The sequence below is a fragment of the Garra rufa genome, chromosome 18, assembly GCF_049309525.1.
Source record: "Garra rufa chromosome 18, GarRuf1.0, whole genome shotgun sequence".
Classification (NCBI taxonomy): domain Eukaryota; kingdom Metazoa; phylum Chordata; class Actinopteri; order Cypriniformes; family Cyprinidae; genus Garra; species Garra rufa.
In genome coordinates this window covers 18,633,232-18,661,173 of record NC_133378.1, presented here as the reverse complement: position 1 = coordinate 18,661,173, position 27,942 = coordinate 18,633,232, and the positions used below count along the sequence as shown (strand labels likewise).

Genomic DNA, 27,942 nt, shown 5'->3' with positions numbered 1-27,942 from the left:
AGTAATACCCTGTTTTCCGAATCTCCACACAGAACAATTACTCTCTCCAGGAGAGTTCTGTGTCATTAAAATTGAAATGTGTTTATTTTGAAATACATTCAAATTCATCTTCCCTCTTTCCACTTAAACTGTCAGGTATAATTTTATGGGCACTGCGGAGCGACAAGGTGAAAAAATACCCACATTCTTCATGGTTAAATAACGATACAGAGAGGCACCTCAATAACGAAAGTTTATTCATTTACACTTTAAAAAAATCATACATACGGAACCAGCTAATTAATTCAGTGCATTGTCATGCGTCTTAATGAGCCTCATGATAAATCATTCAAAACAGTCAGCGGTGACCCTGGTGTGAATTAATAACAGACTGGAACCTGCCGCGATCCCCAACATGTGTTTGTGTACGCAAACTAATACATAATTTCACTCTTTTACAGTCATAATTTGAAGCTGAGCCCCCCTACTTCTTCAAACCCGGGAAAAAAAGGGATAAAATTTTTAATAAACTTTAATATGATAATGACCTACAACTCAGGAGCACATGGGCTCCAGCATAGTCTGGTTCTCCATCTGTCTTTCTCGCACATCCAGATAAACACACACACTCTCACACTCCTCTGTTCTATTTCCATATCAAACAGGGCTTGTTTTGCTCCAAACCTCCATGTTTACTTGCCTCCACTTGCAGGTGGTGTGTCAAGTCAGTCAGATGAAAATGAAGAGACTGGCAGTGTGTTTGGGTGTGTGTGTGTTGGTAGGGGCTTTATTTTAATAGTTGTCTAAATCAGACATCCAGAAGTTGTTTTGCTGCGCAAAAACAACATCAGAGTTAACTTGGTTACAATTTGGGGAACAACGGATTTTCATATTATAGTGCAACATGGTTTAATCAAGATGAGGGAGAAAAAAACAAAACATACCTGTGATTTCCAACAATATTTAAAGGCATAGTACACCCAAAAATCTACACCTGTATGACTTTTTTCCTTCTGTGAAGCACAAAAGATTACTGTTTATGCTCATCCAAAAAAAAACTGTAAAAACAAAAATAAAATCTGAATATATTTTAAAATGGTATTTATTCCTGTGATGCAAAGCTGAATTTTCAGCATCATTACTCCAGTCTTCAGTGTCACACGGTCCTTCAGAAATCATTCTAATCTGCTGATTTTCTCAAGAAACATTTTAAAAACACTTTCTGCTTCATATTTTTGTGGAAACTGTTTTTTTCATGATTCTTGATGAATAAAGTTCAAATTAACAGCATTTATTGAACTAGAAATATTTAAGTTTTCGTGAAGCTGGTGCCATGAACTCACAGTCTTAGTTCACAGTTCGCATGTTTCTGCTCGAGCGTGCATTTTTGTTGACATTTGCAGGTCTGATTTTAAAATATGCTCGTGTGAAATTATGAGTTGTCATCACATGTCCACAGAAGTGTTGCTTTACCGCGTGACCTAAGCGGGGAAAAAGAGGCAAGATGCACTTTAGATGATATTGCATATGACAGGTAGAGTTAGCAATGAATAAATCGAAGAAAACTGATGCATTTACAGTCTAAACAAGCATCACTGCTGGGACATTCAGCCCTGAACATCTGGCAATGAAACTCTGGCATATGTGTGGTCTCTGTCGAACCGCTGACTAAATTTCTAAAAGTGGACTCTCTCCATAGACCGGGCCTTACAACTCACCTTGGTAGTTTTGATTTTGTTCCCAGAACTACAGGACCAGCCGGTGAGGTCAGGCAACACTTTACACTCTTCACCATTTAAGCATGGCTCCATTTGACACCACCACTTCATCCGCACAATAGATGCTGAAAGGGAATGAAAAGGAAAACAAGTAAAAAACAAGAACAACATGCAGTACCATCAAGAAATTTTATATTACATCATTACTCCAGTCTGCGGTGTGATCCTGATGATTTGTTGCTCAAGCAATATTTCATATTATTATCAATGCTGAAACCATTTGTGATGACTAATATTTTTAAAGAAAAAGATTATGCGTGATACATTTTTAGGAACCTTTGATATACAGAAAGTTCAAAAGAACAGCATTTATTCGAAAGAAATCTTTTGTAACATTATAACTGTCTTTACTGTCACTTTTGATCAATTTAACGCATACTTGCTGAATAAAAGTATTAATTTTTTCTTCTTTTTTAATCTTACTGACCCTAAACTATTGAAAAGTAAAATTTTTAATGCTGTTTGTCAGAGACAACATTCCAGAGTTTAACAGTCATTATATACAGTTGAGGTCAAAAGTTTATACCCCCTTTTAGAATCTGCAAAACGTTAATTATTTACCAAAATAAGTGGGATCATACAAAATGCATGTTATTGTTTATTTAGTACTGACTTGAATAAGATATTTCACATAAAAGATGTTTACATATAGTCCACAAGAGAAAATAATAGTTGAATTTGTTTTAAAAAAATACCCCTTTTAAAAGTTTACATACACTTGATTCTTAGTACTGTGTTGTTTCCTGAATGATCCACAACTGTGTTTTTTGTTTAGTGATAGTTGTTCATGAGTCAACAGTTAAACTGCCTGCTGTTCTTCAGAAAAAATCCTTCAGGTCCCACAAATTCTTTGGTTTTCCAGCATTTTTATTTAAACCCCTATTTAAACCCCAACATGACTGTATGATTTTGAGATCCATCTTTCACCCTGAGGATAACTGAGGGACTCATATGCAACTATTACAGAAGGTTCATATGCTCAACGATGCTCCAGAAGGGTGAAAACTTTTTGAATTTGAAGATCAGGGTAAATTTGACTTATTTTGTCTTCTGGGAAACATGTAAGCATCTTCTGTAGCCTCTGAAGGGCAGTACTAAATGAAATACAAAATGAATCTACATTCTGTTCAAAAGAATGTAGATTCATTTAGTATTTAATGCATATTTTTTTCATTCTAGAGCATCAGGGAGCATTTGAACCTTCTGTAATAGTTGCAAATGTGGCCCTCTGAGTGTCCTTATTCTGAAAAGATGGATCTCAAAATCATACAGTCATTTTTGGAAAGGGTTCAAATACACAAAAATGCTGGAAAACCAAAAAAATTGTGGGACCTGAAGGATTTTTCTGAAGAACAGCAGACAGCTTAACTGTTCAGAACAAACAAGGGACTAACTCTAAAACTCTCAACTAACTTTAAAAAAAACACACACAGCTGTTAACAAAACAGTATTAAGAATCAAGTGTATGTAAACTTTTGAACGGGGTCATTTTTATAAATTCAACTATTATTTTCTTTTGTGGACTATATGTAAACATCTTTTATGTGAATTATATTATTCAGGTTAGTACTAAATAAACAATAACATGCATTTTGTATGATCCCTCTTATTTTGGTAAAATAACTTTTTGCTGATTCTCAAAGGGGAATGTAAACTTTTGACCTCAACTGTAAAACAACATTTAGCATTTGCATTTTCTCAAAACAGACCAATCTGTGTAAGAAGAACAACTAAAATACAACTGAATTGGTTTGAAAACACATTGTGAAATACTGAGTTCTGTTCATTTTTTAATGTTTCCACCTGCTCAGATGCACACAAAAAATGACCATAATATCAACACCCACATAAACTCACTGCCCACCTCTCAGATGCACATAAACCCACACTCAAGCCCACACAAAAAGAAGAACGTGCATGCTAAAACTACACAAAAAGACAGGAGCCATGGCTGATTAATGCTCCACGCTTACAAAGCCACATGACAGAACAGCATATGTTGGGTTTTGGACGCAGTCACAGCATGTGTCCCTTAACCTGCAAGACTTACGCTGGTCAACCAGCTTTATCAGAAAGACAATCCTGGTCTTAAAATTCATGCTAGACTTTTCAGGAAGATATTCTGGGACAGATCCATACATAGTCAGCAGCTTCTTTTGCAAAATGGTAATATCCTGATAACACAATACATATGCACCCGAGGCACCAGGATATAGTAATGCTATTGAAGATATGAGAAAATGTATGAAAGTGAATGTGGTATTACATCTGGATTTTTCTTTAAAAACTTTTCCTTGACATTTTATCTAAGAATTATGAAGACTTTGAATTGAATTCTGCACAATTCTGCATTATCATTTAGAATAAATCCAAGTACTAGAGAATCATCACTGATGGCACAACTAAATGCAAGCTCAAGTGGCCCGTGCACAAAAAAAGGCATTATACAGGGTATATTACTGAGAAATATTATTCGTATGAATACATTTTATTAATACAAAAATACCATATTTGTCATCTGTCAATTTTAAAGATTTACAGATATATTGATATTCAACTGACCCTTCGCAAAGACCCGCTTCCATTCATTTCTGTTGCTATGTCTAACAAAACATAGCGTACTCACGCCACAAATTATTCACTGCAAACAATATTCTCACACAGTTAAAAAATACAGCATGGAGCAAAGAGGAAGCTGACAACGTGCCAACAGACAACACAGAGCAGGTTTTCTTAACAGTTCAAATCAAAAGTACACCTTGCAGAATCTGCAAAATGTTAATTATTTAACCAAAACAAGAGAGATTGTGCAAAATGCATGTTATTTTATTTAGTACTGACCTGAATAAGGTATTTCACATAAAAGACGTTTACAAGTAGTCCACAAGAGAAAATAATGGTCAAATTTATAAAAATGACCCTGTTCATAAGTTTACATACCCTTTGTGTTGTTACCTGAATGATCCACAGCTGTTTTTTTTTTTTTTTTTGTATGTTTAGTGATAGTTGTTCATGAGTCCCTTGTTTGTCCTGGACAGTTAAACTGCCTGTTGTTCTTCAGAAAAATCCATCAGGTCCCACAAATTCTTTGGTTTTTCAGCATTTTTGTGTATTTGAACCCTTTCCAACCAATGACTATATGATTTTGAGATCCATCTTTTCACACTGAGGACATCTGAAGGACTCATATGCAACTATTACAGAAGGTTCAAACACTCACTGATGCTCCAGTAGGAAACACAATGCATTAAGAGCCAGGGGGGAGTGTTTTATTTTTCATTTATTTAGACACTATAGATACTATAGAATTTTAATACTGACCATATACTGGTTAATTAATTATTAGTTCATTTTATCAGCCAGAATTTTCCTGCAGAAAACTTTAAGCAGAAGATACCTCCAGCAAGAAACAGTGCGTGGCAGTAAATCCCCCAAAATATCTGTTGATTGAGAAGTCAGCAAACTGGCAGAGCAGGATTAGATTCACACCTCGAAGCCTGGGGTAAATTTAAGCAGAGTGACAGCTTGAGAAAGCCACTGTTTTATGTTGCTGGAGTTTTAAATCAAATGGTGCCCTGAAGTCCAACCTGTTTCTAAAACTAAAATGAATCCAACAGAAGCTTGCAAACCATTAAAATGCAGCAAGGGTTATTAATATTAACTAAAACTAAACAAACAAAACATTTTAATTACTTGAAATTTAATGAAAAATATAATACAAACTGTATAGACATATTTCAAGATAAAAAAAGCAAAATTACAGCAAAAAAGTATTAATTAAATTAGTTAATTTAATCTAATTAAAAATATGAACAAATCTAATAAAATATTAATGATATGAAAATATCACTGACTACAGCTTATGCTGTTCTATGTACCAAATATGGATGTCATCCTGGTCACATGACGATATGAAACAATAGGTATTCCAGCCAAAAAGTGTAGCTTTTAATATATATATTCTAAACTTCTTATTCTAACCATAAAAGGTCTTTAAAGTTGTGTTTTTGGGCCATTATGCTTTGGCAAAGTATGTCAAACAAACTAAAACTGAAAGCACAATATGGCTTAATCCCTTCATCTAGTCTGTTTTCACTGCACATTTCAAAGCAAAGCGGGCACTTTGTTCAGGTGATCAGCTTGTGATCCGGTGTTTTCCATGCCTCGGAACGGCTCAGTTAACAGTGAATGCATGCGTTTATTTAATGTGCTGTGAGTTTAGTGCGTGTTTGGGAACGCAACGGCCACCATTTATGCTTTATTTTCACAGCAGATGATTACAGCATTTGACTAGATTTGTAGTGAGACGCATTTTTGTAAGACTGTTTTCACTGAAGCTGGAGTTTTCCTTTAAAATAAAAGCTCTACTGCTGTTTCCATCAAAATAAAAGCTTAAAAGTGCAGTATGAATTGCTGACAGCTACTGTTTAAATCAGTAACATTACTTCAGTCCAAATTCAAAATATTGAATATACACTCTTTCAAGTGTAGAAATTAGGAAATAAGTATTGTAATTTCCCTATAGTATAAAGCAAAAATAATATAGCTATGAAATATTCGTTTTCATTTATTTAACAGTGCAATTGTTTTACAATATATGGCTATTACTGTCATTGTTGTTGTTATTATTATTATATTTTAATTTGTTTGGCTTCAAATTTAGACTGAGACAGTATATCACAAATAAAAAGAGGGTTGATTCTCCTTTAAAGTTCAGGTACAAGTCAAATGACTTTTTTTTCTGACTGTTTTCTTAGTTAAGAACAGATTCTATTCGAGTATTCGATTTAAAAAAATCCTCGATTGCATTTTGCCCGTGTCCAGTAATCGGCGAAATACCGGAGGTGGCGCATTCCACATATTAAACCCATTTAAAATGATAATAAAGCATAATGCTATTAAAAATTTGCAAACGCTACGATTCAATTAAATATATATGCAAGGCAGGTTTAAAATATGCACTTTAATTAATTAAATTTACGTGCGTCTGAGATCGGCTCCACAGTAAATGTTGCTAAACAAGAACTGTTATCATTTACATGTGTGGAGCGTCTCAAACTCTATCTCTGCATGTGATTGTGAGTTTTGGTTTATAATAACGTTTATCTGGGAACCCAACGTGTGCTATTTCATCAGATTTATAACCCTACGCAAACACAGGAGAATACATCAGTACATCTCTATATTCTAACTGTTCATCGCGATTTCAAAATAAAAGTTTAAACCCTCGTCCTGAGTTTACACATTTTGATGTCCACATATTCAACAAATTACAGTGCCTGCAGCATTTCTGAAGTAAATAAATAGCCAAATATTAAAGATTAAGTGGACATTTGAATTAAATGTTTGTTGAGTCAATATTAAACAAGGATTAAACAAATATTAAAGTTTAAAAAACAATCATCAAGCCGTTGGCACCCTCTGCAGGCATTTGTTATAATGCATAATGTACATTAGCTTTACTGTTTATAATGCATTATGTATTGAACAGTTTTGTTCAATAAAACCATATGACTACTTGCTTTTGATACTTTATTTGAACTAATTACTATTGCCTCGTTGCTATTATATATGTACTTAAGTCATTTTAAAGGCTATTGTTAACTTAGGTATATGTTATTATTACAAAAAAAAATTACAATTATCCGATTACTCGATTAATTGTTAGAATAATTAACAGATTATTCGATTACCAAAATAATCGATAATGACAGCCATAGTTCTGAGCTCTTAATTTTGAACTCAAAAAAGTGCATTAGATAGAATAATTGAACATTTTGTATATTTCAAAGTTCATTTTTTTAAAAGTCTTTATTTGTCTTTTTTAAATATCGCAATAAATATCATATTGTGGTATCATGGGTTTTTGATATTGTTACATACCTAGTGTTTGTTTTGACTAATATGACAGTTATTATACACTGTATTGACACCTAAAGATGTAGAAGCAGCATCACACAAAAATAATATGAAAATCTGTAAATGTGAACAGTTTACATACCCTCTACACATGACGGCTTAGCATGGGTGGTCCCAGCAACCTGTCCAGGAAGACATGAGCACTTGACCGTCTGAGACCTCTCTTCTATTTTATTCTTATTACAGCAACGATGAGCTGCCACCACCTCACATGTACCCGGCTTAACTTCGGTCCGACCTTAGATTGACAGAAAGACAGTTAGAGATTTCATGCAGAAAATGTTTGTCACACTGTGTGTACACACATCTTGAAATATGAAATTGTGAAAACAGAGGCAGAGGCAACATTATTTCTAGTATTCTGGCGCCCTCACATGGACACATCACTACAATGTTCCTACGCTGAGCTCTGATCCAGTTTTACAAAAAGCATGTAAGAATTTTTACATGCTTTTTAATTTTTTTTAATTAACCAAAATAAAAAATGTAGCTAGGAAGGTTTAATTTGACACAGAGTGCTGGAATATATACATATACAAATATACACTATTTGACTTTTTCAGTATGCAAATACACATACAATACTTTCTACTAAACACCTCATGACCAACTGACTGAATGAGCTATAATAGGTGGCAAATGGTTCTTTAGCTGTTATTAGCAGTGGTCTGACTGTGCTCCCAGAGGGGCCATATAACTGTGTGTCCAGTGTGTTTAATTAGACCTGAGGGAAAAAAACGAAAGGGGGGAGAGAAAGAGAGAGATGTTGCACTGGCTTAGCTCACCGGTTTGGCCTCGAGAGCTTTGGTTGCTGCTGGACACTGACTGTGAGCACAGGAGCCACACACACACAAGCAGCAGAGCCCCTGGTTTCTGCTTTACTTTATTTCTGTAGATAAGCTTCACACAGATTTCTCTTTTGCAAGGCATGCTTACATCTTGCTGTCAAATAAAAAAAGCAGTGAATTAATTATTTTAATACTGTGCATGCTAACAAAAGCCTATTTCTATAGTAAATTTAAAAATATCAGAATGTGACCAAAGCGTACAGTTAAAATACCGAGAAATATGAATATTATGACACATCATAGATTTAATACACCTTATTAACCATAGTAATTGCTCTGCCTCAAACTGGCAGATCTTTAGAGGATGCCTACCTTTAGTATGACACTTCACTTAATGTTCTGTCATCTGCGAGCCATCAAATGCAAAAGAGTGTCTGAGGTTCAGTATCATCCTTGTTATCATCTTCATCATATGCAAGGCCTAGAAAGAAACAAAAAAAAAAAGTGTGAGGGAAATAAAATACTGTTAGCGATTAGTGTCAGTATTACTGTGATGTCCCCCGGGTTAATCTGATCTTTCATCTCCCAATCTGCAACCCTGTCATGACTATTAAGCTCAGAGGTGACTGCTCTCATCTGACTGTTATTGACAGAGTGTCTGTAAACATGAGCTTTTATACAGTACCTGACTATAGAAAACCAATCCCTAGTGTTTTTTCAGGTCTGCGAGGAAAGATAATGACAGTAGCAATTTCTCAATAATCTGTAAAGCCTATCTCCACTTGCTTAGCAGCTCATCGTTATAACTGACAGGATGTGAAATGAATGTGTAAACAAAAACAAAATATATATATTAGACCAAAACATGAAGTTAGAATGAAGCAAAGATGCATGACTACTTAGTACTAATAGGCTTGCAAACTATTTGGTAATGAGGTATAGCAAAATTAAAGTAAAAACATTATAGAGATTAAGGGAATGCTATTAGGCTATAAACGAATGCAAACTAATACTGAAAAACAACGTATAAAATCTGCTACTTAAACAACTAGTATACTAATTTACAGACACTTCCTAATTCCTAAACAGACGAAAATCTGATTTCAATCTGTGTCAATTTTTCCGTATCAGAAGAGCGTGTTGTTTTCGAGGACTGTTTCTCTTCAATGATTCTTTATAGTTAGGCTATATGATGAAAATGCCAAAAATGAAGCAAGCACGTTAATAAACTAATGCGACAACGTTACCTGCGCGGTTTTCATTTGCTAACTTTAATCCGTAGTTATAGCGGACGTAGAGAGACAGCCACGCCGCGTTTACGTTACTCATAATTTTCGAGTAGGCTACACATATAGTGTTAGTGCATAATTTTGTAAACAAATAGAAAATACAAATGTTTCGACCTGCTCCTTTTAAAAATTAAAGTTAAGAGTTACTTACCTGTATTTCTTCAGGAAAACAAGTGTCCCTCCTCTTCATGTATAAATTCAGCACTGGTTTAGGAAACTCCTCAGGAAGACGCTTCCTGCATGCGTCAGTGTCAAACTTAATCAAGAGACCATCTGTTCACATTCAGATCTTCTCTATTACTACTCTAAAGGCGATTACTTGTGTTAGTTACGCGGGAGACAAGGATATTTTAATAGCGTGAGCTCATCACAGTTTCAGGAAGAAACCATTATTTTTATTTTCTAACATATATTTAATAACGCATGTGATTAAACGTATTGAATGGACATTTTATATATTCACAACATTTCTAACATGCGTGTTTTGTAATAATAAAAATGCCGGTGTTTATTTTGGTGTACATACATTTGTAAGCAGCTTAACTAAGTGCAACATTTTGTCTTTTGCTAAATTTGACATTTTGTACATTCAACTTGTCTGGACAACCACAAACTGAAGACTGAGTACAGTCTTAATAAAGAAAAAAGAGTCAATAATTTATTGAATCTTTAATTGTTTCAGGAACACTGGGATCTGTCAAGTCTGGATCTTTATAATCAAATCTGCCATCATCTCTCCCCATCTTCAGTGCCTTCCAGGGAACCTCACTGGTCCCAGTGTTTTGCGGTGACACTCAAGAACCCCAGTGTCTTCTAGCCTTCACCGGACCCAATGTTTTTGTGGTGACTCTCACTAGCATTAGTGTTGAGTGGTGACCCTCACTGGCCCCAGTTTCTTTCAAGTGACCCTCACCTGCCCCAGTGTCTTGTGGTGACCCTCACCAGCCACAATGTCTTCTGGGTGACCCTCACTGACCCCACTGACTTGTGCTGACCCTTGCCAGCCTCACTGATTGCAGTGACCCTTACTTTGCCCCAATGCCTTTAACTGCCCCAATATCTTGCTCTGACCCTCACAGTCCACAGTGCCTTTGTGGTGACCCTCACTTGCCCCAGTGTCTTGTGGTGACCCTTACTGGCCCCAATGTATTTTGGGTGACCCTCACCAACCCCACTGACTGGCAGTGACCCTCGCCAGCACCATTGTCTTGCAGAGACCCTCACTTGACAACATTATCTTGTGGTGACCCTCACCTGACATCCACTTCTACGTTTTGCAGTGACCCTTATTGACCCCGATGTCTTACGATGAATCCCCAGTGTCTTTGTGGTGACCCTCACCATCCCCAGTGTCCTTGCAGTGACCCTCACCTGCCCTAATGTCTTGTAGTGACCCTCACAATCCCCAGTGTCTTTGCAGTGACCCTCACCTGCCCCAGTGTCTTCCAGTGACCCTCACTGTCCCCAGTGTCTTGTGGTGACCCTCACCTGCCCCAGTGTCTTGTGGTGACCCTCACCTGCCCCAGTATCTTGGGGTGACCCTCACTGGCCCCATTGTCTTTAGGTGACCCTCACTGGCACCATTGTCTTCAGGTGACCCTCACCAGCCCCATTGTCTGCAGGAGACTCTCACTGGCCCCATTGTCTTCAGGTGACCCTCACCAGCCCCATTGTCTGCAGGAGACCCTCACCATCCACAGTGTCTTGTGGTGACCCTCACCAGCCCCATTGTCTTCCGGTGACCCTCACCGTCCCCAGTGTCTTTGAGGTTACCTCACGACACCACTTTTTCTGGTGACCCTCACCGACCCCACTGTCCTCCGGTGACCCTCACCAACCCCACTTTCTTCTGGTGACCCTCACCGGCCCCAATGTCCTCCGGTGACCCTCACCAACCCTATGTCTTCCGGTGACTCTCAACGGTCTTATTGTCTTCCTGTGACCCTCACCATCCCCAGTCTCTTGTGGTGACCCTCACCGGCCCCATTGTCTTCCGGTGACCCTCACTGGCTTCAGTGTCTTTTGGTGACCCTCACCGGCACCACTGTCTAGCAGTAAACCTCAGTGGCGCCAGTGTTTTATGGCGAACCTCACAAGCCATAGTGTCTTCTACTCTCTTATTTCTGGGTCTCCACTTCTGCAGAGGCCTCTCCACTCTCTATGTCACTGCTATATGCCATAGAAATGAAAATGAAAGAAATTGTACAGTTTATTTACTTAACACATTCATGACCCATACAATTTGAATCTTAACGTATTCTCATCTAATCTTATTCATAGTAAAAGTAAATTTCCAAACTTCAAATGAGCACATGCACAGGACAACCAGATTAATCTCTTTATCTCTCTTTTTCATCATTTAACATAAAAATGTTGTCTACTTTGATCCAACTGTGTACCTGTGAGTGCATGAGCAGAACTTTCTCCAAAAACCTCTTAATCCTTTTCTCAATTGCCCAAGTCGTCCAGTTTTGGGCTGCTTTGATCTGGAACATACATACACAAAACAAGCATGAATGCTGACTGAAAATCATGCTACAATTAACTAATTATAACAAACTTATAATGACCAGCATCCTGTGTGTCTGCACATGTGTGAGAGTTTTATCAAATGTACCTTATTTCTGTGCATAGCAGCTGTTGGACACACTCTTCATTCTTCCAGTCCTCCATTTCCTCCTTAAACACACAAACACATTTCTAAAAAATCTTCAATCTCTCACATATATACAAAACTAAAGAATTCTACATTATTATTTGCAATATTACACACTAGTAAATCTAACAGTAATAGTTAGTCAACATTATTAAAAACATTTTTAAATTCATAAACCGATTTTTAAATTCATAAACCCAATCACACAAAGATGCAACTATCATCAAACATAAACCTATAACACCATATAAACTTACTGCTTTATTGCTGGTGGATGCATGAGGATACATGTTTGGCAGAAGGTGGATCAGGTTGTCCAACAGGTGCTTAGTCAAAGCATTACACTGCCCCTGTTCCTCAAACATGTTGGGGCTGAAAGGAACACTGCATATGCAGATACAAATTTGTTATTTCTTATTTTTATGATTGACAGCTCCATCAGACTGGTCTCTGTGCCTTATAATATGCTAAATACTTGTGCATGTAATTTCTAAACACCTCAGTCCTTTGGTTACATTGTAATGTCTTCTGAAGAATGGACATTATGAGCTGAATACACATACAAATACACTTACTGAAAGATGCTGGGTCCAAAAACTACTGACAAGTTCTCAGATGTCATTAGATTCAGATGACTCTCAGCAGCCACACGGGACAGGAAGAACATTAGGTAGCAGAGGACATTAAAATGTTCCTCTGGAAGACTGTTCAGGATTGTCCTCACAGCCTGATTCAGTTCTTTCTTTTTAGAATCTGCTAATTCAGTTGGAACTAATAAATGTTGTTTGTTGTGCACTAGTACTTACAATGTTCACTCATCACCACCTCAACTTCACTTACCCTTGAACACTTTCAGCAGTTGTGTCCTTTGTGGCTCTGGAATAAGTCCACCAGGCAATTCCCTCACGAAAGCTTTCAATAAGGAGCCCAATGTAAGAATATTCACACTGTCAACCTCTGGAAAGCTTCCTTCATCAAAACTTTTCCTCAGTTCCTTGCAGTGTTTCACTGACCCGGAAAGCCTGAACAGGCCACTCATAGTGAGACCTAATCACAAACACACATTTTACAAATACACAGAATCTGTACATGCAAGTGATAAACACTAAGAAACACTGTCAAACACTTACCGTGCTTCTCCACAGACTCCACTAAATGTGTGAGCACCAGAGGAAGACCTTGCCTCATCTGTCCGCTCTTCCTCAGGCTGATGAGGGGCACACCGAACACGGCTCTTGGTGTTTCCACCTGCACAAGACAAAATGTTCAAGTAGAGTGCATAGTCAGGAAACATTACATTTATTATAGTGTTTCCACATGTACACTAACACAAATTTACAGGCTTAAATACATATTTACAATTCGAAATTTGACAATTAAATCAAGTTTAGAAACTTTATGTAGCTTTTCACTGGACAGTCATTATTTGTGAATTGTTAGTAATCTGCTGTGTGCATATCGCATACTTACACACACTGATAAAACACCAATCGCTCTCATTTCCATGACAGGACCGGGTTTTTCTCAGTCGCCGAGTTGTCAACCAATCCGAGGAGAGTCCGAAGCCGTGAGTCAGAAACAGAAAAGGGTCAATACCGGGAGTCCAAACACAGTCAAAATCGATCGTCAAAAACAGAAGGGAGTCAAAAACCGAGAGTCAAAATACGAAGCGAATCCAAAGCCGATAGTCGAAGTCCAAAAACAAGTCAAAAACCGAGAATCAATAGCCGAAAAATTCAAATCACTGTAGAAACTCACCAAACACACCAACCGCAACGATCGCCAAAACTCCCAACAGAGAATTCTAGTAAAGAATCTTCATACATACAAGCTGCGTCTCGCGTCATAATTGCACTCTACTGATGTTTAAGATTCTTAATACAGTCCCGTTGTTTGCTTACAATTACTTAATGTGCTTAGGCCTACATTCACATTTAAGACATTGAAATATAAATAAAATTGAAGCACATTTTATAATACTGAAATGCAAACAAATATCATTAGTTTAAACTGAGTGAATACAGCTACATATTGCAGTTTCTTCTTATTTCAATTCAAATATAAATTTGTCAATGAATGTTAAACTTCAGCAAAGAATTTAATAGGTCAAATTCATTCACAAACAGTATGTACATATTAATTTAAAACACATTTTACAAAAACAGAAATAAAGCTAGAATGGTAACGCTTTACACTAAGGTTCCATGTGTTAACATTAGTTAATTAGTTAACATCAACAAGTTTAATTTGAGCATTTACTCATACATTATTAAAATCAAGCTGTCTGTTAAAGGAGTAGTGCACTTTCAGAACAAAACTTTGCAGATAATGTACTCACCCCCTTGTCATCCAAGATGTTCATGTCTTTCTTTCTTTAGTCGTAAGGAAATTATGTTTTTTTGAGGAAAACATTTCAGGATTCCTCTCCATACAATGGACTTCTCTGGTGCCCCGACGTTTAAGCTTCCAAAATGCAGCTTCAAATGTCTTCAAAAGATCACAGCCGAGGAAAAAAAGGTCTTATCTAGCAAAACGACAATTTATAAACGTTTTATCCTCAAATGCTCATCTTGTCTAGCTCTGTGTGTACTCTGTGTAGAGATTAAAAAGCATATACATTGTAAATGTTTTTAGAAAATAACTGATCGTTTTGCTAGATAAGACCCTTCTTCCTTGGCTGGGATCATTTAGAGCCCTTTGAAGCTGCATTTAAACTGCATTTTGGAAGTTCAAACTGGGGGGGGGGGGGGGGGGGGGCACCATAGAAGTCCATTATATGGAGAGAAATCCTGAAATGTTTTCCTCAAAAAAACATAATTTCTTTACGACTGAAGAAAGAGATAAACATCTTGAATGACAAGGGGGTGAGTACATTATCTGTAAATTTTTATTCTGAAAGTAAACTACTCCTTTAATATTTAAAATACCTGAACTATGAATTAATGATGAACAGTTGTATTTTTATTAATTATCAAACAATAAATGATTGAGATCAATAAATATAGTAACAAATGTATTGCTCATTGTTAATTAATGCATTAGCTGGTGTTAACTAATGAGACCTTATTGTAAAGTGCTACCTACTAAACAAAAACTGCAACTGACATGATTACCAAAGGCCTGTCCTACAAAACTATTTATTTAGACTATTTAAAGAACAACTGAAAGTGCTTTAATCTGGAGTGAGAGATACTGGATGATAAAGTCTTTATTGCACATCTGAGACATGCTGATTGGTCAAATACATGTTTGTGACCTGTGACTGAGAACATAAGTTGGACTGGAGTAAGTCAGTTGTGCAGTATTTGCTACTATCCCTAAGAACACCGATCTACCTTTGTGGTACAGGTCTCATTATCCTTGCAAAAAGTATTTAAATCTTTTGGATTGTCGGTTGATAAAATGACAACATTCCTCATAAATTATGAGTTACAGATTAATGAGAAAAACAATACATGATATTTCGGTTTGAAGTACAAAGCAAAAAACAGACTCAACACATGAAGTTATTTAGGTATATGCTGCAAAGAAACTGTTGCGGATGAATTTGAGGACCCTATGCTATTAAATTAATTTTGCACATGTTTAATGCTGCATGTTTCTGATGTGAAGTTGAGCTTGAAGAGGACAGTCTGAGGTGTGGTGACATCAGCAACAGCTAACTCCTGTCCATCGGCCAATCCCAGTTCTTTAACACACACACACACAAAACCATGGTGAAACAAGGAAATGGAGAATAAAAATTTTAATGCTGGCAACCTTCCGACCATTCTTTGCAATTTCAATTGCGCTTTTGAGATTCTCATGGCTGGGAAATATCTCACCTTTCAAAGTTTTGCAAAGATTGGGTCTCGTTCTTTCTTCAATTGAGGCAATGGTCTGAAGGACACAAATGAAACCTTAATATTTAAGCTGTACAGAAATATAATAAACATAATTATACAGTGGTGACCTAAATGATTAGACCACTAGTATTTTTACCAGCTAAAAGTGTTTTAAGTCAGTTATTTTCTTTTGCTGTAGTGTGTCAGTAGGAATATCAGTTTACATTTACAATCATTCATTTTGTCATTAATTGTAATAATGCAGTGAGATTTATGTTTGCACAAGGAGGCTGACAACAGTCAGTGCTCCACACAGAGATCTGATCTCATCATCATCCAGTCATGGAATGACATGAAGAAACAGAACAAACTGAGACAGACTAAATCCAAAAGAACTGTGGCAACGTCTCCGAGATGCTGTAAGAGACCTACCTGCAAAGCTACAGTACTGATAAAAGCTTAAGGCACTTGTGTAAAAAAAATGCTGTAAGATGAGAATGCTGTCCAAAATAACTTATATTAACTAAATTAAATCAACATTTGGTGTGAACATCCTTTGCGTTTAAAGCAGCTTTTGCCCTAGGTGCACATGCACATAGTTTTTCAGGTAGCTTTGTGAGTAGGTTTCTTCAATCTTGGAGACAGTTCTTCTGGATTTAGTCTGTCTCAGTTTGTTCTGTTTCTTCATGTCATTCCAGACAGACTGGATGGTGATGAGATGAGATCTCTGTGTGGAGCACTGGCTGTTGTCAGACTCCCTGTGCAAACTAGAATCTCACTGGATTATTACAATTAATGGCAAAATGAATGCTTGGAAATGTAAACTGATATACTGACACACTACAGCAAAAGACAGAAATAAAAGACTTAAAACCATGTTTAATTGGTGAAAACACTAGCGTTGTAATCATTTTGGCCACCACTGTTTAGACTCTTAGCATATTAATATTTTCTCACCTGCAGGTAGAGTGTTTTATTTTTGCCTTCAAGTGTTGCAGTGATAGCTGGAGACTTCATTTGACTAAAAAACAGTTTTAAATTCAAGTAGATCAGTATTTGTAAATCATTTGCAGTGAGAGAGAATTCATAGGAATCTATACTTACAGAGAAGCATTCTCAGTCAGATACTCCAACACCTCCTGCAGTTTAGCAGACGGTGGGAACTGTAGTTTTTGAGGAACCTGACTACATGCTGAACAGTTGTCCTGTCAATCATAACAGAACAGACAATAAAACAAATGAGAATATTTTCCAAAAAGCTCAATCTTTGTGAAGAGAACTTAAGGGGGACATCAGATGCCCATTTTTTCTACAAGTTGGTACAATTCTTTTGGGTCTTAATGAAATGTCTGCAACATACTTTTTTACCTGGTCAAAAACAGCTTTGTTCACAGCAAGCTGTTTCAGTGTATGTCCCTTTAAATAATAATAAGCTACTGTTCACCCCGCCCCTTACTTTCAGTTTTTTTGTACATTTAGTGGCACATTACTATCAAAAACAAAACTACTCGACAGTGTCCTCGGTGGCTCTGATATCAGGAAAACAAATCAAGACTCTCATGTTCACTTTTACATCCAACTACAAAACACCTGTTTATTGTTATCACTGCAGCTGCTCGAGCACAGAGAAAATGGCGGACAATGTACAACTGGCTCAGGGTGAAAATATATGGTAATACGGGACTGTAGATTGTAGGTTGGTTGTGTTCACACACACATTCATATGCAAACACCATGTAAAAGTGCATTTTGCATCTGATGTCCCATTTAAATAAAAATGTTTAATAAAAGATAGAAAATGTCATCATTACCTTTCGCTCTGCTTCAAATGTATAAGTATACAATCCATCCACATCATTAAAAACCAGATAGTTATTCAATGGGATATATGCACTGAAAGAAAACAGACATACATAAATTATGGACTAGATTAGATGAGTAGTAAAAGTCACTAATGAGATTTTAAATATACATTTTGCACATTAGATATATTTAAATGTTTGAGGAATGTGGCTTGGTTCGTAAGATTTAAGTACAAAATGTTTTCACACATTTTTTTTTTCTTACTTGGCCTTGAAACAAACTTGAAATGTCAAAACAATGACAGAGGTGAAAGCCAAACATATAGATGATTTACCTTGTAGCAATTTTAAAAACTTCTGTGGCGCAAGCAGCTGAAAATGCAAAAACAAAAATTAAAACTCAACTACATAAATGAATAAACAAAAACTAAGGAAGAAAAAGATTCGACCCATACCAGCGATGACCGCATTTGTGGATGCAACAGCAGGGATGATTCGCTTAACCACACCTGAAAGAAAAGCATGAACATCTTAGAATTACAATCTATAGGAAAGAACTCCTGATGTTTCTCAGATACATCAGTCCTGGCTTTACCTTGAGTGAGTCTGTAGGTGACACCAGTGATATTAAACTCAGCTGCTCTCTTTAAAGACTCCTGGAGCACCCACTGAACGTGCTCTGGATTATCACCATCCAGACTAACAGCATCTGCAGACACACAACAATCACACGCCAATGCTATTCAATGCACCGTCAAAACTCTCGAAATAAACTTTTTAGGTGGAGAAATGGATGAATACAAGAGCTTACACACCTCCAAAGGGTTTGTCTTTGGGCCACTGCAGCACTTTCACATACTCTATACAGTGCTCTGGTAGCCGTGGCATTGAGGCAATAGTGCACATTGGGAAAGTGATCTGAAAAGAACACAAACAAAAGCAGACAGTCAGTTCATCTCACCACTACCAGTAATGTACTATTGTATGGTCACAGCAAACCCTTAATTAACAGTGATGAATGGAATTAGCATCTTATGAGGGTGAGACTACAGTACTTGTGGTGGGTAAAGCTCCAGTGTGCAGTCTATACAGGCTGTCATTCCTGGCAGGATGACTCTTGCATTCCCCTTAAAGCCCTCTGTCCCTCCATCTATCAGAGGAATGATAGAGCTGGGATCCAAAACTCCATCTTCATAAGAGAGCAGGGACAACTGAGGAAAAACCACACCAACGACAGTTATACCAAAACACATCTGTCAGGGTTTATAGCTACTGTGTCAGACATTACATGATTGTATTCCCTTTCACATAATAAGTAAAATACGTTTCATAGTTACATGCATTTGATGTATTAGAACTGACCAGCATCCCATTGATCCAGCGCCTGGCAATGATTGAGTCCAGCCCACAAACAATAATATGAAACTCTACAGGGTAAAGAAGAAATATTCTTTGATAAGATCACACTCTATAAATACTTTGTTTCGGATATAATGAAAAATCTGCACTTACGTCTATAAAATGAAGCATCAAAATCTTGAATTTTTTTAAAGTGTCTAAAATCATGTTAAGAAAACACAATATTTGTTTCATTCACAGAAATGTCAAAGCACTTGAGTAAGTGTAAAATCGCAACAGAGGCATTAACGTGAAGGATACGGTGTGACATTACAACCAGGAACACGCTGGTTTATAAACTCAGCTGCCACATCTGCTTTAGGGTGTCCAACATCTTTGGACCTTTAAGACGTTAGGCATAAACAAAATTAAATAATGCAGGTGCCAACAATCTTGTACACTACCAAATGTTTTTGAACAGTAAGGTTTGTAATGTTTTTTTACAGAGTTCTGCTCACCAAGCCTGCATTTATTTAATCCAAAATAGAGCAAATGCAGTAATATTGTGAAATATTTGTACAATTTAAAATATCTGCTTTCTATTTAAATATATTTTAAAATGTCATTTATTCCTGTTTTCAAAGCTAAAGTTTCAGCATCATTACTCCAGTCTTTAGTGTCACATGATCCTTCCGAAATCATTCTAATATGCTGATTTGCTGTTTAAGAAACATTTATTATTATTATCAATATTTAAAACCATTGAGTACATTCTTTTCAGGATTCTTTGATGAATAGAAAGATCAGCATTTATCTTAAATAAAAAGCTTTTGTAACATTATACACTCTACCACTGAAAAGCTTGGAGTATATATATTCTTTTTTGGAAATAAATTATAGAAATGTATACTTTTATTTAGCAGTTTTAAATTGATTGAAAGTGATGATAAAGACATTTATAATGCTACAAAAGATTTCTATTTTAGATAAATGTTGTTCTTCTGAACTTTCTATTCATCAAAGAAACCTGAAAAATATATACTCAGCTGTTTTCAACATAATAAAAATAATAAATGTTTTTTGAGCAGCAAATCAGAATATTAGAATGAGTCAATAAAGTCAATTATTTTAAATAGTACAAATATTTCAAACTTTTACTGTTTTTACTGTACTTTGGATCAAATAAATGCAGGCTTAGTGAGCAGAAGAGACTTCTTAAAAAAACATAAAAAAAACTTTACATCCATTTTAAAATTCACACAATCATACCTAAACAGAAACTGTCTGTTGAGGTTGGAGACGTCAATGATGTCCATATCCACAACATGAATATGACGAAAACCTGACAGAGCCTTAAAAAAACTATTATGAGCAAGTTTTCACTGAAAAACAAAAATCAGAGACTGGATTAAAAATATAGATGAAAAGACCTTACCAGGTTTTTCAGTAGTTCACAGCCAAGACCCCCAGCTCCAATGACCAGGATTTTGCATGTTTCCAACAGAAACTGTAGTGTCTTTTAAAATAAGGAAACAGCCAAATATAAAAATAAATATTACTGAATCAATTTAAAGTACTAAAAATTTAGTAAAATTGTCTAAACTTTTTCTCACCTCCTCACTAGGTTCAAAGTCTGGGTGTGTGAAGGGGCCAGTTCTTTCCAGGAACTTCTGCACATGATTCCAGCGACCATCCCAGTCACCAATACTGCAACCTTCAACTGCCATGCTAGCAAAAAAAACATAAGAGAAAAAACAAATTAATATACTCATATAACATATTATGTAATGCTTAATATACATGTAATAATCACTATAATCTAAAACAATAGTATTACCTACACTAAATAACCATATAAATAAAGGAATAAAAGTTATAGGGCTCGGATTTCTGAAAGAAATGTTTGAAAAAGCTTATCTGAAAGTCCAAGAATCTTATTTTTGTATTACAATCATGAATTTACAAACATTTAACTCACATTGTTTTAAAGGATTAGTTCACTTTTAGAACAAAAAATTACAGATAATGTACTCACCTCCTTGTCATCCAAGATGTTCATGTCTTTCTTTCTTCAGTCGTAAGGAAATTATGTCTTTTAGGTAAAACATTTCAGGATTTCTCTCCATATAATGGACTTCTATGGTGCCCCCGAGTTTGAACTTCCAAAATGCAGTTTAAATGCAGCTTCAAAGGGCTCCAAACGATCACAGCCGAGGAAAAAAAAGAGCCTTATCTAGCAACACGATGGGTTATTTTCTATAAAAAAAAAGACAATTTATATACTTTTTAAACTCAAATGCTCGTCTTGTCTAGCTACACAAATGTTTTTAGAAAATAACTGATCGTTTCGCTAGATAAGACCCTTCTTCCTCGGCTGGGATCATTTAGAGCCCTTTGAAGCTGCATTTAAACTGCATTTTGGAAGTTCAAACTTGGGGGCACCATTATATGGAGAGAAATCCTGAAATGTTTTCTTCAAAAAACACAATTTCTTTATGACTGAAGAAAGAAAGACATGAACATCTTGGATGAAGGGGGTGAGTACATTATCTGTAAGTTCTTGTTCTGAAAGTGAACTACTCTTTTAACTGTGATGCATATGTTTTAAAATGCCAAGGTTTATGGATAGGGTTTATCTGTCAATGAGCTGTCTGAGCATCGTCAGTACTATATTCTATAGCATTACTTGTACCCCTATGCTGCATAATACACAGTAGTCAAGTCACCTTACTGCACCTTTACATAAATAGCGCTTTTAATAATACAGATTGTGTCAAAGCAGCTTTAAAGTACTAGAAAGGAAAATAGCATGACGATAATTAAAAATGACAACAGTAAACACTCAATGTTCAGTTAAAGTCAGTTCATAAGTAAACAAACAACTGGAATTTACTAAAATAACGCCTGACATTGTTTACGTGTTTTATATCGTAAAGAACGCGACAATCTCTTAAAACAATACCAGTTACAGCTCAGAATAAATTAAGGTTATAATGACAGTTCTGTGTTAACACAAACAAGTGTTACACCTAATGAAAACCATTAGATTTAATTATACTGCACGACATACACTAATGTTAAATTTCATTAGCTGCCTTAAATGTTAACAAGCCTACCATGTTATGTACGTTATGCTATTAAAATCCTGCACTTCACAAATTAAAATCCGATTAGTTATTAGATTCAAGTTACTTTCTCCGCGTTGTTTACAAGTCAAATGCAGGATGAATTTTCACAGTCCCTATGCTGAGCAATCCTCAAACCTGCAGCCAGCTCTTAGCATTTCATCACTAACTTCTCAGTCAGCGCCGCTAATCTCCTTCTTTTCTTCTCCCTGAAAAGAAGAAATAGGAGGAGGTTTAAACAAGCTTGCAAACGACGATATATCCGTGTAATAAGGCTGTAATAAATTCATTTGTCCTCATTGCTCATTCAGCGACACTTACGGATCTTCTCCATCCGCCATACTTTCAGCGTCCCATTGCTACCCATACTGCTTTGCGGCGACGCATCTGTCATAGTTCAGATCGAAATGCTCCCCTTTTCCATTATAATGACTAAATGTCGCCACTTGGAGGCCTGCAACCCACTTCAAACGACATTTAAGTTGACAGAAATAGATTTTCCTTTGCAGATTTGAGCATGTGCTAAGGGTGTCAATGAGCAAAGAACGCTATAAATAAAAAATATAAATTATGTATACAGCACATAACTAAATATTACAAGTGCTTTGTGTACAGCATTAAGCTATAATTTAATTTTTACAGACTGACTGGACTTTTTAAAAGTAAAATTTATCCAATAGTATGAGTCTGGCTTCAGGTGTCATCCACATCCAGCTATTTTTAGCTGTAAAAAATAGGTTGTTTTTCTGCTTGATATTGCAAATTAGTGTGTTTTATATTATGTTAATTTATTATTGTAATTATGAACACACTGTTTTGTAGCGCAAACAGTTTTACCGTTTTTTGCACGTTGTTATTCTTCTTGTTATTTCCTATTGTGGCTAATGAACCGGAAGTTTCACCCACAGGCTTACTTATATATAAAAAAACTCACTCTAGTTAATAAAATGGTTAAACTATTAAAACATGATAATCTGAACATGTTAGCCATTTATATTAATCAATATTCACTGTGAATTTTTTTATATGACACATTTTCTGACAAATTTTACAATAGGCTATAGGCTACATATACTATATCTAACAATGTTTTGCAAAATACATGCTAAATAAATTGTTTAAATGTTTGTTTTAATCTTTCAGATGCACTGTTGTTGTTGCCAACATATTTTAATACTGTACATGACATGATTTTTCAGTCTTTCTATTTTCAGTAGGCCTATTTCTGATATTTGTGTTAAGATTAATAAAGCATTTTTTAGTCTTGAGCAAGCCATCAGCAAAGTCCCAAAAAATATGAATATATAATGCACTCCTTTGGAAACAAACATAAGTAGTTATATAGATAAATATAGAAGATAAATATTGAACTCTGATGTATTACATCTTATGATTATTGTATTCTGTGGGTTAGATGGACGATTGTTTTTTTTTAAATTATTATTTCAAGTTAGAGATTAATGTTTACAAGAGCTGCAAACCCAGAGACGTGAATCCAAAATAAATTAAATAAATTTCTTAAAAAAATAAGACACAGACTATATTATACATAATTCTGTTTATCTGAGATAATACCAAAATGCTTTTAATATTTTTAATATTTTACAGAAATGTCAAAGCTAATTTATAAACAGATAAACAACCTCATTCATAGATGTTTATTGTTACAAATTAAAACAAGCAGATTTACTGACTTACTATAAATTCAACACCCTTAGAAACTTTATTATATTTTAATTACATAATCATAATCATTTATCATAATCTTTTTCTTTCATTTTAATTTTCTGCAGTATGTCTAAATTTCATGCGTATTTGCTAGGTTTTCAAAAACCATTAAAGTGCTAAACCTTCACTGGTTAAATATCTGAATCTACCAGTGAGAAGCAGTTTCAAACCATCTCAGTTACATTTACATTTGTTATTTAGCAGACGCTTTTATCCAAAGCGACTTACAAATGAGGACAATGGAAGCAATCAAAATCAACAAAAGTGCTATGACTTGTCTCAGTTAGCCTAACGCAATACACATAGCAAGGTGTTTTTGTGTGTGTATTAATAATATAATAAATAAAAAGAAAACAAGCAGTTAGAAAACAAATAGTGCAAGTTTTAAGGTCAAGGGTCAAGTGTGTTAAACTGCTTTTCTTTATCTGTCAGTGTATGCTTTTTGTACCCTGACCCCTCTGACAAACACTTCTCATCCTTAACCTATTTCCAGCACTGTGCAACTAGTCTGATATTTGACCCAGAGTATTAACAAACATGAAAACCTGGTAGAAATTAAATTGTTAAATATTCACACTATTTGTGTGCTTTAATAACATGACTAATTAATAGAAAGTCACGTGTTTGAAATAGGCCTAAAACAACATCACACACCTGTTGCCTCCCACAATCGCAACACAGAACATTTATCAGAAATCCCAGTTTGTTAAGTAAACCCAATTTAAATCAGAATTTGCTTATTCTATCCTGGTGATATTGGAAACACCCCTAAAACTTCAATATGTTTATTACACTGATTGAATTGAAGTGAGTCTAGCTTCACTCTCTCACTATCTCATGGTAATAACATTATCTGACTAAACTGGATTTGAAAAGAGTCAAAATAAAATGATCAAATCACTTGATTGACCTTTTTTCTATGTGAATGAGTGGGTAGTAAAGTGCTGTTGCTGAGTGCGGTCATCCAATCGTGGTTTGCGGGCATCTTGCGTTCTTCAGACTCCCATCCCACTTTTACTCATAAAAGAATCCTGGCTGGCAGGCCAGGCAGTAGCTAATTAGTTAGCTACTATTCGACAGCAGGCTTAACCAGGTCAATCCGGCCTGTGGATACTTCAACATTTCTCCTTTTTCAACTCACACAGACTAACGCCGCGTGCGAGCAGATGCTCTAGATCGCGTCTTTAGTGCAGTTTCCATTGCATTCGGGCAACGTTAGTTTCGCACAGCTCCGTGCTACAGAAAGACCTTTCCAGCAGCAGGAGACACCTGGATTTCAGCTGCAAAAAGACAGCACTCCAAACCAGCACGTTGGTTTTTAAATAAGATTGCAGTTTGGACTAGCAAAAGTCTCTCAAGCTGTGTGCAGAATGGCGAGACCTTCAAGGTAAGTGCGTTTTGCTTGTCGCTTGCGTTACAGTAAATCGCAGGTTCGCACATGATGCGATCTGTCTGTGGGTCTCTCCATGTTTGCTAAATGCTAAGTGGCTAACCAGCATTTTCTACGCGTGTTTACATTCCGAGCCAAAACAGCAAAAACCACAAGTAAACGCGTTGAATTTCATCTCTTTGTGTATGTATAGAATTATTTTCATTAAAATCATGGCTACATCGGATTTTGCATCCCCAGACGTACGTGTGCTAACCGCAAGCAGCCAGTATCAAATAAAAAAGCGGGATAGTAGTTCACGCTGGTGGCTAATTAATGTTATACAATAACAACCAGCTAGCCACTATCGCCAAAAAAACAAAACATTCGCTTTACGATTATATCGTAATTTATTGAAAACGTCCTGTGCTGATAAGGCATTGCGGTGGAAGTTTCACGTGTTTTCCACAGTTAGCCCCGTGAGCATTAGTGTTAGTTTAGCGGCGGCGTGTGTTTGAGCAGCAGCGCAGCGTGAAACTCCACCAGCGCAATGCGCGCCATTACTTCACATACAAGACTTGAGCCATTTCTCCTGCAAACTTCTGTTTTTAATTAATGCACTTTGAATTCGGATCTGTTTTTAATCAAACTAGGGCCCTTACGTTGGTAATCAACGTGTTTACGTTTCGCGATAAATATATATTTAAATGCGCCCTTGTTGTTTCCGTAACAAGCTCAAACCAAGTGACGTTAACACTGGCAACATGTTGTTTGTCATCTGTCAGACTGCATTTTTTATTTAATATGGGAGCTCTCTCGAAGCTTTGGAGGGAATGTTGCTCTCGTAGGTGTAATTTATGGATTGAGGAGGTCCTGTGGCCAGTGAATATAATCTGACCTGCAGGGCCTGTAGTTCAATGCCCCCCTATCGGAGCACAGAGTCCCTCCCCATACTGCTGCTGTTGGCATGGCAATTAACCTACTCCAACATGGCACCCCTGTCTCTTCTGCCCCTCCAGTCAAGCCACACAGCTTTAAATAAGAGGAGTGACAGCTCTGTTGCTATATGGAGGATGAAAAAACATTTTTTATAATAATAAATGCGCCACTATTAGATTTTTCTATTTATTTGTTTTACATTCATGCAATTAAGCTTGGTATGCTGCATTCACATAATTTTTTTTGAGCGCACAAAATAAAATAAATATCAAATCGAATAATTAAAATGTTAAACTAAGTGAACTTTAACCAAAGTTAAATTTACAATGTAATGTACAAGAATAACGTCTACATTGTTAATTGTTATTTTTTGATTATTGACTAATGTAAGCATCGAAGCATGTAAATGCATTAATATTGTGCCATAAAAATAGTATTATAGATCAAAGGCCCTCAGTCGTGAACTATTATTTAGGTCATGGATAATAAATGATTTATAAACACATTATATTGAATGTATGTTTGCTCTCTTGTGAGTCATTCACTTCTCTTTTCATGTCCCTTTCATGTACAGGAATAAAAGGGTTGTTGACTATGCACAATTCCAGGAGTCTGACGACGCAGGTAAGCTCCTCTAATGCAAATATCCTGTTGCATGCATCACAATTGTGACCCTGGACCACAAAACCAGTCGTAAGGGTACATTTTTCTGACATTGAGATTTATAAATCATCTGAAAGCTGAATAAATAAACTTTTCATTGATGCATAGTTAGTTAGGATAGGACAATATTTGGCTGAGATACAACTATTTGAATATCTGAAATCTGAGGGTGCCAAAAAATCAAAATATTGAGAAAAACACCTTAAAAGTTGTTCAAATGAAGTTCTTAGCAATGCATATTACTTATAAAAAAATACAATTCTGATATATTTGCGGTAGGAAATTTACAAAAAATGTTCATGGAGCAGGATGCTTAATATTCGAATGATTTTTGGCATAAAAGAAAAAATTATAATTTTGACCCATGCAATGTATTTTCGGCTTTTGCTACAAATATACTTGTGCTACTTCTGACTGGTTTTGTGGTCCAGGGTCACAGTTGTGTCCCAGTGTTGAATGTACTTTGAAGTCTGTTTTCTAACTTTATTCAACTCAACAACTTTATACAGATGAGGAATATGGAAGAGAATCGGACCTGCCTGAGAAACCCCCTGTAAAGCGCAGGTTAGTCTGTTTGAATAATTATAGTATTGTAAATAGTAAATATGTAGCAGTGATAGTAATGAAAGCAAAAGTGATAAATAGTAGTTGTGATATTTCAGTTTAAGCACCACTGTCATATTTGCATGTATTTATTTTAGCACTCCTCCATTTGGAATGTTATTTATGAGATGCATACATATTC

The 27,942-nt window shown here is 36.0% G+C and overlaps 4 protein-coding genes across 6 annotated transcripts in view; 1 reads left to right on the top strand and 3 right to left on the bottom strand.

The window, feature by feature from the left end:
* Positions 1 to 307: 307 nt before the first annotated feature.
* LOC141291299 (chemokine-like protein TAFA-4) lies at positions 308 to 8,947 on the bottom strand. The gene is made up of 5 exons (XM_073823475.1): positions 8,837 to 8,947; positions 8,462 to 8,618; positions 7,759 to 7,914; positions 1,698 to 1,822; positions 308 to 1,460 (listed from the first exon to the last, which is right to left on the bottom strand). Exons 2-5 carry the CDS (start codon positions 8,604 to 8,606, stop codon positions 1,449 to 1,451), a joined length of 438 nt encoding a protein of 145 aa, XP_073679576.1. The 5' UTR covers positions 8,607 to 8,618; positions 8,837 to 8,947; the 3' UTR covers positions 308 to 1,448.
* Positions 8,948 to 11,323: 2,376 nt separating this feature from the next.
* LOC141290999 (protein FAM13A-like) lies at positions 11,324 to 14,367 on the bottom strand. The gene is made up of 8 exons (XM_073823153.1): positions 13,880 to 14,367; positions 13,540 to 13,657; positions 13,250 to 13,456; positions 12,985 to 13,162; positions 12,667 to 12,793; positions 12,371 to 12,432; positions 12,153 to 12,239; positions 11,324 to 11,922 (listed from the first exon to the last, which is right to left on the bottom strand). Exons 1-8 carry the CDS (start codon positions 13,913 to 13,915, stop codon positions 11,871 to 11,873), a joined length of 867 nt encoding a protein of 288 aa, XP_073679254.1. The 5' UTR covers positions 13,916 to 14,367; the 3' UTR covers positions 11,324 to 11,870.
* Positions 14,368 to 15,592: 1,225 nt separating this feature from the next.
* Positions 15,593 to 22,853, bottom strand: LOC141290997 (NEDD8-activating enzyme E1 catalytic subunit-like). Of its 3 annotated transcripts, none has more exons than XM_073823151.1 (18): positions 22,820 to 22,853; positions 22,637 to 22,707; positions 20,987 to 21,101; positions 20,809 to 20,889; positions 20,643 to 20,725; positions 19,695 to 19,775; positions 19,548 to 19,591; positions 19,398 to 19,462; positions 19,091 to 19,246; positions 18,851 to 18,953; positions 18,631 to 18,744; positions 18,491 to 18,544; positions 18,371 to 18,407; positions 18,045 to 18,126; positions 17,338 to 17,438; positions 17,191 to 17,254; positions 16,234 to 16,288; positions 15,593 to 16,097 (listed from the first exon to the last, which is right to left on the bottom strand). In XM_073823151.1, the coding sequence occupies exons 2-18, from the start codon at positions 22,654 to 22,656 to the stop codon at positions 15,979 to 15,981; spliced, it is 1,374 nt and encodes a 457-aa protein (XP_073679252.1). In that variant the 5' UTR covers positions 22,657 to 22,707; positions 22,820 to 22,853; the 3' UTR covers positions 15,593 to 15,978. The 3 variants fall into 3 exon arrangements, with proteins under 3 accessions (XP_073679252.1, XP_073679250.1, XP_073679253.1); XM_073823149.1 differs by having other exon boundaries at positions 22,669 to 22,707; positions 22,820 to 22,847; XM_073823152.1 differs by lacking the exon at positions 22,820 to 22,853 and having other exon boundaries at positions 22,566 to 22,706.
* Positions 22,854 to 25,233: 2,380 nt separating this feature from the next.
* Positions 25,234 to 27,942, top strand: part of nucks1b (nuclear casein kinase and cyclin-dependent kinase substrate 1b) — an 8,012-nt gene continuing 5,303 nt past the window's right edge. The window contains exons 1-3 of the mRNA XM_073822662.1: positions 25,234 to 25,613; positions 27,109 to 27,158; positions 27,707 to 27,796. Coding sequence (XP_073678763.1) covers positions 25,597 to 25,613; positions 27,109 to 27,158; positions 27,707 to 27,796 — 157 coding nt within the window. The 5' untranslated portion in view covers positions 25,234 to 25,596. The remainder of the gene's footprint in view (positions 25,614 to 27,108; positions 27,159 to 27,706; positions 27,797 to 27,942) is intronic.